This window comes from Sceloporus undulatus, chromosome 2 (genome assembly GCF_019175285.1).
Source record: "Sceloporus undulatus isolate JIND9_A2432 ecotype Alabama chromosome 2, SceUnd_v1.1, whole genome shotgun sequence".
Classification (NCBI taxonomy): Eukaryota; Metazoa; Chordata; class Lepidosauria; order Squamata; family Phrynosomatidae; genus Sceloporus; species Sceloporus undulatus.
In genome coordinates, this window is record NC_056523.1 from 135277540 (window position 1) to 135288626 (window position 11087).

The 11087-nt window shown below is 40.8% G+C and overlaps 1 protein-coding gene across 1 annotated transcript in view; it reads right to left on the reverse strand.

The window, feature by feature from the left end:
* Positions 1-10836, reverse strand: part of SEC14L1 (SEC14 like lipid binding 1) — a 65123-nt gene extending 54287 nt beyond the window's left edge. Inside the window, exons 1-2 of the mRNA XM_042455872.1 lie at positions 10510-10836; positions 5486-5576 (exon numbers count right to left, since the gene is read on the reverse strand). Coding sequence (XP_042311806.1) covers positions 5486-5548 — 63 coding nt within the window. The 5' untranslated portion in view covers positions 5549-5576; positions 10510-10836. The remainder of the gene's footprint in view (positions 1-5485; positions 5577-10509) is intronic.
* Between the last annotated feature and the right edge of the window lie 251 nt (positions 10837-11087).

Consider the following 11087-nt stretch of genomic DNA (forward strand, 5'->3'; position numbering starts at 1 on the left):
AGAAGCCTCCCTGGGTGCAGTTACATATTAAAGGTGTTTGCCTGCTGGCGAACTTTGGCTTGAGGACATTTAAACTATTTACAAAACTCAACTAGTATGTGTTCAAAGTTCTCTTTCCCACACTATCAGTTTTCAGGATAAACATGAAAAGTGGGTAGAGTCTGTCGCTATTTTAAGGAGATGCAATTGAAAGGAATGTCTTACATCCCAAATCAAATGTTCCTTTCTTCCACAGTGCAGAAGGGAGAATGCACATGCCTGCAGATGTTACCAGGTTGAGTTACATCACCAGTGACTACTTCTGAAAAATATCTCAATTTAACAAATTTAAATAAAATAAAATGATATTGAACACTTTTGTAATAATACACGGATGCCTTATATAATACCCATGAATTATGTAATCACAATTTAGACTGCATGTTGTAATGTGTCAAATCAGAACTTTAAATCTCTTCAATTGTGTGCTTGATTATTAAGTATTATTGATTACTGTCACATTGTAATTCTGCACAAAGCTGTCAATTGCTTGCCTCTCTTTTTAAACTCTTGTGCATCCTGCACCCTCTGTCATTAGGTATTCATACATGTTTGCTTCACACTCTGTATTTGTAGGTATTTGAGCCTTCCCGCAAAACCAACAGAGCAGTCATATACAAGATTTACTCCCTTAGCTGCATAAGCGGGGTTTTTTTTTTGTATAAGAGAAAATATAACAAGGTCTCACTATAGTAGTATCTTTATTTTTCCCTATTCCTTACTGATAAGCAATTCTCCTTTGCTTTATCACCAGAGGTAACATGCCAAATCAGTGAATTTCCAACACTTGCTATCCAAATTCCCATTTGGTTATAAAACCCTTCTGTAATTAAGTATTATCTAGTCATTATCATATAGCAACATTCATATACATTTGTACACAATCAAAGTCATAACCTGCCTTCCAGATATATTCACATACATCAAATGTAATTAAATTGCCTGAATACTTGCTCCACTGTAACCTGTGACTTAGCTACCTACATCTGAACAGTATTTCAACTGAAGCGGGAGAATTTTTTTTTTAAAAAAGATTCTAGGAAATGATTCTGTGGAATCAACTTTTCTGAGATTTATATAACAGGCAGGAGAAAAAAGACCTGATGTTTTCAGGATGTTCATAATTGCAGCACAGCACAGACACCGGAAAAGCAACTGAGACAAATATCCAACTTGCACTTATAACCTTATTCCCAACTGTACTCTCCCCTCCTCTATCCGATATAAGCAGGAGAGAAAGAAAGAGTATGCAAAAGCTATCCCAATTTGCATCCTGTCATGCCTGGAATACTCTCCAGTGAGGAAGAAATTGAAATTTAAAAGAATCATAGGACACCTCTGCTCTGCAATCTCCTCATGGTTCCTGCTCCCATAATAAAGATTCATTGGGAGAAATGAATTCTCTCTCCATATTGTTCCTATGTTAGGTGATGAAAACACATGGTATGAATTCAACAGAGGAATCAGTTTGCATGTGGTAGTCTAAAAAGGAGAATACAGCACCTTATTTTGGACACAGAAACAGACTAATCACCAATTTTTAAAAAGTTACCACTATTTAAAGGACAATGGACTTGGTTTGATTAGATTAATGATTCTTAACCCTTTTGGGGTCACAACCCCCTTAGGAATAATGTATCATGAAAATTACATACTCCCCTCTGCAGGAAAAATAAAGTATTTCAATCATAACTTTCAAAGTAAAAGGAACCAAAATTTTAAAGTTCCCCAACTTTCAGATCCCCTGAATTCTATCCATTTGGTTTTCCATTTCCTTTGATCAGATCCCCTGAAGTCCATCCACAGACCCTCAAAGCATCCATAGATGATAAATTAAGAACCCCTGGATTAGGCCAAAGGCCTTTAACCTGATCAACAGGAACATGGAATTTGACTCTTTCACATTAGACCCCACCACTGCATACAGGCAGTTATAACTACAGTCACCCTTCCTAACCCACGGATCTATGATCAGAGACCCTGAAAATCTGCGGCGACCTCTGCTATTTTCAATGGGACACGTGCCCCATTCAAGCCTATGGGGCTTGAATATGCACAAGCCTCCGTTTTCATGGTGGTGGGGGGTCCAGAACAGATCCCCCATGAAAACAGAGGGCCAACTGTATATGCCATAGTCATCCAGATGTTCTGGATGCCACTATGACCAATGCTCAGGATTTCTGGGCGCTTATGTCCACACCCGTAGTACACAACATTTTACATTTTCACTTTGTCAATAAGGGTCTATGTCATCTCTTACTGCTTGTCTTTGCTTCAATTCCTCAGACTCCCTTTCTGAAAATATTAGTGCAGGTATGAGTATCTGCCCTAAATCTTTTTCACTGAAGACAAGAGATAAAGAAACTATTCAACTTCTCTCTAATCTCCTTATTCTCTTTTAGTACTACTTTAGTTCCCTGGTCACCCAACTGTCCAACCATCTCCCTTGCTTGTTTTTTAATGCTGGACTTAATGTTATCAGTGACATACTCCTCAAATCCAGCCTTTTGTATTTCTTTTGTTTTCTGTGACATTTCCTATGTGCAGATGTGGGTTCATATTTTTTCTCCTTGTTTGTGCAACAACTTTGCTGAAGGAAACCTTCTTTTCTCTGTTAGCTTCCTTGAAGCTGTTCATAGCCATGTTGGTGACCTTTTCAACTCAGGACATCATTTCTAACCTTCCGTACACATTCTAGCTGAGCTCCTGTTACTGTGGTTTGGAATAAGCCCCAAGCATGACCCTCTTGTCTTTCTCTTCCAACTTCTTCTTCTTTTGTAAAATCTCCATTTTAAGAAGTGTTTTCTTCTGTAATTAAATGTGACTGTGTTGGATTGCTTTGGGCAATTTTTCACTCATAGGTAAAAAAAATTGACAATTATTACAGTATATTGTTTCCAGTTAGTCCATCAGCACTCTCTCTTTTGCTAAGTCCTGGTTAGCACTTGCAATTTAATTCTAAATCCGGTTCCCTTGTATTTGGTTCTATGACTAAAGTATTTTAGTAGACATGGTATATATGGTATATAAAAACCTGATCTTTGCCAGGACTGGAATGCAATGATCCAGTGTATGTGAGAGTAGTTCAAGACACTTATTATTACAACACCCATTCATAGTTTTGCACTCTGGAACTGGAATACCTATGAGAGTGAACACAATATGCATGTTTTCAAAACAAGGTAAGGCAAGCATATGTCCACCTCCTACTTAGCTCCAGCAAAATTGCAATAATACCGTGGTTAAATGTTATTTTAAGTAAGAGAAAAGTTTTGCATTCCCACATGGCACAACTCAATAGTTTTGTTCCAATGTAATATGATTTCATGTAGTCTTCTCTGTGGATGGTATTTTATGAATCCACACAAGCCTATATTCAGGAACTTATGGGGGGTACCCATTAACAAGGACATTATGACCAAGAAAGCAGAATACATCTGGCAGGAAATAATTCAGTTAGTAACCACCATTGTACAGGTCTGATAACCTGGAATAAGCACGTTTTTGAGCAAAGTGACAGCAGAGGTTGATGGTGAAAGCTGTTTCCATCAGGAGTAGAATCTACTCTGCTGGCTCCAGGGTTGGTTAGGAGTAGGGAGGCTAACTTCCTCTCCTGATGAAGATGGCCTTTGAGGATAGTCACCCACATTGCTCATCAGCACCCACAGCCACATTATATCAGCTGATGTGCCACTGCTTACACCTCCTCTGGTGCCAGCATGGTTAAACTGGCCAATAGAATTGTTGCCATTAGGTCCTTTTGTTTGAAAATGTTCTATAGGAGAGAATTAACATATGTGCAAGTACTCAACAAACTGTTTGATAAAACATAGTTCCCAGTCAGGGGGTCACTTCCTTCACACCTTGTGGGAGGAAACTTGATTGAAATATTCACAGGGAACTATATGCTTGTTCGAACAACTCCCCCAAAACCACACTAAGGCCTGCAAAATGTCCTCAAGCTAAATTAAGAATTCTGACCATCAGACAGAAAAGCTCCTCTCATTTCTGCCAACATGCTTTTTTTCAAAACAAGTGAAAACAACTGTGAATTCGACTAAATAAAATGACCTCTCAAACTACCCCCATTCACAAAATAAGGAGAACTTCATTTTGTTCATCAGCACAATTCCTGTCCTTAAATACTGCAGTTTCTTGAGAAACAGAGCCGAAAAGACTGTAATCATAAAAAATCTGGAGGCTTTTTGTGGTAGCTAGCTTCTACTGTGTTCATCCACACAATCAGTTTCTTGCTGTTGCAAGAATAATTAAAACATTCTCTTTACCTCATTTTTGTAGCGGGTTCTTTCTTCCACTTAAACAAATTACAATTTATCTATCCCCATTTTTAAACACATTCATGAGTGTTAGCATCTTTGTTGGGGATACTGTTATGAGAGAAATCATTGTATTTGGAAGACCACCATGATCTAAAATAAACTGTGTGTCAGTAAACCACAGGAATATCTTCATTACTGAATGGAGAAAAATACCACTAAATACCATTAATATAATTCCTTAACATTCCCTTAAATTGCTATTGCGTGTGCGTGTGTGTTGGTGGATCTCTCAGCCACAGGTATAACAATTTTAATCTCAATTGTCCTTCTATTACCATTTTAAAAATATCTTGGCACCAAAGTCAGAAGAAACTCTTTTGCACAGCATGTCCTGACGATTTGTTTAAAAGGCCATTGTCAACGCCTTCAGACTTTCTGTGCCTCCTACAACAAGTCTGCCAGTATTACAGCTATGCTTGAGAGTGAGAGTTTTTATGCAGGAAACACATCTTTCTCTCCTTTCCTTCTCACACTTATTAATTATCTCAAATTACACCAAAACAGATGGTTACAAGACTATAGTTTCTAGAATCTGATGTAGCACACCATTCAGACATCATATCAAACTATGGTATAGCCAGCAATAATTAGAGTCCAACCACACTATGATCTTTCAAAAGGATAAAAATCTGCAATTATAGAGCTGTAAGCCTTTCTCCCCCAACCCTGGTCCACACATCACTCTATACTTTATGAACAACTGATTTTGGAAGCCAAGGAGCAACCATAACTAAGCCTGTAAATCCAATATCATGCCAAAGCACTATCAGCTTTCTTAACCACAGTTTGAAGTAATGCAAAACTGAAAAATGAACTGCTTTGCTGATCTTGATAAGCAAAGGATACAGACAGTATTATTCCAGTTGCCTTCACAGATTGTTAAAACAGTTACCGTGTCCTTGTGCAAATGTGAACAGTTACTGCTAACTGAAAAAATGACCATAGACAACATTTTCACCATTCTTTTCAGAAAAAATATGACCTCCATCATAATCACTTAGTGAAGGCTAGTGAATATTAATACTAGTCTTCACTAAGTTGTCCAACCAAGCAGTTTAGCAATACACGAAATACAACACAACATATATTAGAAAATATATACTTACAGCCATAATTAACTCAAAGGGGTGCTTATACACCCTCACAGGGGACTGGTATTTCTGCACCATGGTTGCTAGTAGTTAGTATTATAGAGATCTGGAATGGGGAAAAAAACAAGAAAACAGTGGGAATGATATCAATACATGCATATTACAATTGAAACAGTAACCATGGAGATGTTGCATGTCACTTCCCATGACCAGGAGTCCACATCCCAATGATACATCCAAGAAGATTTTGAAAATCAAGAACTCAGGGTCAGTGTGATTCAGACTGATAGTGAATGCTACTTCTAAAATACAGTATTTCTTCTGCAGCAATTTTAGGTTTGTTTGTTTTTTAAGATGCATTACATAGTTAAAGTTACCAGCTATCCTTAATGCCATTAACAAGTTTGAAAAGCTGTATTTAGCAAGAAACTGCTATATTTTAAATGTGCTTAGAATATGGGAATTTGTTACCCAGTACATTGCTCAATATACTACTTTAAGCAACATACTTAGTTCTTTCTATAACTTCGTATTCAAAATGTGACAAACAGCAGAACAGGCTGAGCGATACTGTTATAAACAAGGAATGTACAACACATCTCAGGAGCAGGAAGTTCGGGGCATTTTTTTCTGCTATACATACAGTTTCTTTCAGCCATGAAATGTCAAGATCGAAGCGCTCACAGTTGTACAGAAACACCTGACTACACAAATGAATGCATTTGTGTGTTTGCTACTTACGGTATTCCCACCCCAATCCATGGGGAGAGGCAGATAAGAAATAAATGCTGTTATGTAAAAAGATCAGGAGCTGGAAGGGAATTAGAACCATCACCACCCCACTTCATTTGCACATCCAGTTCCTTCAAATCATTGCAGTTTGATGTGGAGCTTCCTTTTCTTAAAAACAACAACAACACACAATTCCAGGGATCTACTGTATAAGGTAGAGAACCACCTCAAATGCACAAATGCACAGATAAACTATGAACAGGTTTTGAAGACTGAATGCTGGCTTAATAAGCCAAGAGATCCACAAGCTTCATCACCTGCCACCGTTACTATGTGATCTTCATTGCTTGTATCCATAAACAAGCAAGCCTAGAAGTTTTTGAACTGGGAACTATTGTGAATTGCTCCCCAATGAGTCAGTTTAAGGAGGTGAATTTTAAGCCATGATGACATATTCTGGCTTTTTGGAAGTGATGAACCATCGCCCCCCCCTCCCAGTTTAAGAGGAAGCTATGGTTAACTACATCTTCCTGGTTTGCTCACTGAGAGTTCATTTGAGGTGTGAAGTGGCTGTGAGTAGGTACAATGGGCTGCTGTTTATCATGACTTAGTCTGTGATTTTTACCATTCATATACACCACTGTATTCCAAAACTAATTTCCAGATCTCGCTTTGTGCTGAATATCTGAAGTGCCACAGGCCAGATATCCCAAATGAAGTACAATATGAAAATGTGTGCCAACAGATGAGAAAGGAGAATACATCATAAATGCAAGAAGACTTAACTGTCAGCCCTTAAAGATATTTCTGGACTATTAATAAGTGATAAACATCGGTTCAGTTCTTTTGTTTAGAGTGGAGGAGTACTTACTCTCCAAACAGCAGGCTACTGAGACAAGCCATTATTTTTTGTGTCAATACAGTATATCCAAAAAAATCATCAACTTCATCTGGAAAACACAGCTGGCTGGCATTTTAAAAGAATGAAACAAACAAACCTCAGGACAAGCAACACAAGAAAAGAAATGCAAGAACACTTACAGAATATTCTTGCTGCACACTGATTTTTCAGAACTCAAATAACCATGAACAGTGCATTTATTGAACATTAAGAACTTTTAAGTCTTAGAGCGTTAGAATAGCCTGTATCTCCTAAATAAGATTTATCTGTGTCCTGACCATGTCAGTTATTAACATTTAAGGTGACCTTTTCCCATATCACTATCCTCCAAATGAATAATTAGTCCACATCGTCATCTTAATGCACCATGAGTTAAAAATTTAACTCTGGGCTGGTAACAAATCATTTTAATTCACAAGTATATTTTAAAGTAACAAAAAGCAGAGTTAGAGACTGCTTTTCCACTTGAAAAGCACCATGAACAGAGTCGGTATATAAAAACTTTCAGGTATTTGTGGATCGGCATAGAAGCAAATGAAAAATACAGCATAACACTCTGCAGATCAGTGACACTACCAGCAGTCTCTTAAGCCCAAACAGCCTTACAGAATTGAATATTATTCCCTTTTGTGTGTGTGTGTGTGTGTGTGTGTGTGTATATATATATATATATATAATGTGCCTTCAAGTTCTCTGTTGACTAATGGCAACCCCTGAATTTCATAGGGTTTTCTTAGGCAAGGAAAACTCCGAGATGGTTTTGGCAGTTCCTTCTCTGCGGTAGTTCCCTATAGCACCTTGTATTCGTTGATGGACTCCCATCCAAGTACTAACCAGGACTGATCCTATTTAACTTCCAAGATCAGACAGGATCTGGTGCCTTTAGAGTATTTAGCTCCTAGCACCCTTTTGTATAGGACACACCAAAGAGATAAACATTTCAAGACAGTGAACATTGTTATGCACCATGATTTGCTTAGTCTTGCTGTTAAAATTGAACATCCCCCAGCTTCCCTTCAAAGGACAGACAACCTAAACCAGTTTCTGCAGCTGGGGGGAAAACTTGCTCAACTAAACAAATAGCTGCTGTTCCAAATTAGCTTTGGAATGTCAATGGAACTTAACAGCTTTTGTTTTTAACATAGAAAGAATGCTGAGAATGAAGACAGTTGAAAGAATAATCTCCCTCTGAAACACACAGAGATCTCTTTGTGGGCAGGGCGCCAAACAATTATTCTTAGGTGGCTAGAAAAACAAAATCTACACAGAAAGAAAGACCTAGTCACAAAGCCTAAAATCTTTGTGAAGGCATTTAAGCAGAACTCTTAGTTCAAATCAAGATACTTTGAAAAGCAATTGTTTCTTTCCCCTCTCCCAAAGTAATCTAAAACAGAAAATAATTTTCTTTTACTAAAGAGAGACTACATTTGGGACCTATTTAGTCTCCATTAATTCACCACAGACTCACACAGTTCTCATATACTGCTTTCCGTTAGATGTGCTCCTAGATAATCCAACAATTTTCTCTAGAGCACCCCGTTGTAACGCCAGAGGCAAGTTGAATGGGGAAAGAACTGGGAGCAAACGGGGTGCAATTAATAAGGAAAGGAGGGGGGAAACTGCCCCATGACTGGGCTACTCTCCCTCTGCCCTGTGTGGAGAAAAAATTAATTTCAGATTCAACAAGGGAACAAAGCACCACCATCATAACAGGAAAAGCAGAAGAACTGTAGGGTGGACAGTATGCAAAAGGATCTTGCAGCACTTTTGAGACTAATAGTGAGAAGGAAGTTGGAGCATATGCTTCTGTAGACTCATGCATCTAAGGAAGTAAACTTAAGTCTACAAAAGCTCATGACACAACTTCTTTCGCACTGTTACGCCTCAAAGGTGCTGCAAGGTCCCTTTGCATATTGATACTGCAGAAGCACAAGGCTAGGTGTCTCTGAATGCTACCCTTTTGGGGTGGACAAACACATCACAAATATAGTGAGGAAAGGGGGGATTTTAAATTAAAACCTCTGAGCCAAAGACAAAGCCATTAAAAGTTAACTAACTTGAATTTTTAGTTTCATAAAAAGAGAAAAGGAAGTAAAAGGGAGGAGGTAGTTGGAAAGGCCAGAGTGGTAAAACAAAAACAGCACTGGGACATTTCAGGGCAAAGGGGAAAGCAATCCATGGGAAATGAGCCAGAAGCAAGGGCAGGCCAGGGAAGGCTGGAAGAAGCTCAGGGGGGAAGAAGTCGGAGGGAAGGGGAACCTTTGCACACCAGAAAGGACGATTTGGGAGGAAGGACGGACTCTGCCACTATGGGCCACTATGGGCAGGGTGGCATGATGGGGCCACGGTCCCAGAAGAGATGCAGGAAAGAAAGACGGGGCGGGAAGGGGGGTTAGAAGAATCATCCAAGGTTTTTCCAGAGAGTAAGTAGCCTTGGCTGAAAAGTGGGGTATAAATAATAATAATAATGATTATTATTATTATTGGAAGAGTAAGCTCAATGTGTGAATCTTACCATGGAAGGGAGCAGGACTGTTGGGAAAGCTGAGAGGTACACAGCTGAATTGCATGTGGCAGAAGTCTGGCAAAAGGACCCAGGCCTCACATGGGGGAAGGGGGAAGGAGAAAGCTTTTAGCTTTTCACTTAGTAAGGTCCTCCATTTTATAGTGCCTGGTCTTCCTTGGTGCTTAGGACATCTGTTCACCCTGGTGCCCAGTTCAAGACCCACTGCCACCTGCATCCCTATGGGCCTCCTGCCTCCTTGGAGAGACCGTTCCAGAGAACACAGCTAGCAGCCCATGGATAGAAGAACGGGTGCTATACAAGTATGAGGTTTTAAGGGCAGCAGATGACAGTGTTTCCACAGCAAAAGAGGGGTGTTATGAAGGGGAAGATGGAGGTGGCAGGAGGAGGGAGGAGGGAGGAGTGGGGATGGGGGCAGGGTGGCCAGCCTTGGTCCTCCTTTCCCAGGAATCACCCTCCATTTCCACCTCCTGTCCAGGAGGAAGGCCAATAAGTCCTCCATTTTGAGAAGGATTTACATTTCTACGAGTTTTCTTTTTCTTTTCTTTTCTTAAAGCTTTTCTTGAGCCATGTCCTCCATTTCCCCTTGGGGTGTCCTCCATTTTAGCCTTGGGCCCAGGAGGAATCCCCAGAAGTCCTCCATTCTGACCCGGATCATGAAGCATGAGTATAGGCTATGAGTGTATCTTTGCTAAAGCTCCCCCCATTTTCTCCTGGGAGGGGGAAATGTCCTCCATTGGGGGCGCCTGGTCCTCCATTTTGGGGTGCGGGTCCATCTAGGGGAGGAGAGCATTGAAAGGGCCCCAAAGAGACACAAGAGAGAGGAGGAGGAGGAGGGAGGGAGAGAAGGGCCCCAGCATCCCTGCCTGCTTCCTTGCCCACCTTCTATCGCCAAGGCCGGCTGGTCTCTCGCCTCATGTCGGCTCCCGCTCCTGCTGTTGGTCTTCTGCTTCGTCTTGGCGGCGGCCCCCTCCGAGCGGTGTTGCTGCTCTCCCCGCCGGTTCCGGGAGAGAGGAGGAGGAGGAGGCGGAGGCGGAGGCCCGGCTCGTTGTTACCCAGTGACCGGCCAGAGGAGGGGCCCTGCCGCCTGCCAACCCGCGCGCCTGCGCACTGAGGGCGACAACAGCGGCGCTGACGGAGATGGCTTCTTCTCTCCTCCCTCCCCCGCTGGAATGGCCGCCCGGGCTCTGCGCATGCGCCCTCACGACTCCTTCTTGCTCTGAGTTCTTTCGCCTGCCTGAGGGGAAATAAAAGCAAGGCTCAGCAGAAGGGGCCTAGGCGTCGCCGCCCTCAGTTAGTGGCTGGCTCACAAATAAATACACGTTTTTAAACACACATTTTGTTGTTGTGTACCTTATTTATTTGTCTATCTACACTTGTCCCTCCATGTTTGCGGATTTGATTATTCACGGATTTTATTAATATGTTCTCTCTAGGAATATCTAGGTCCTCCAGCGCAA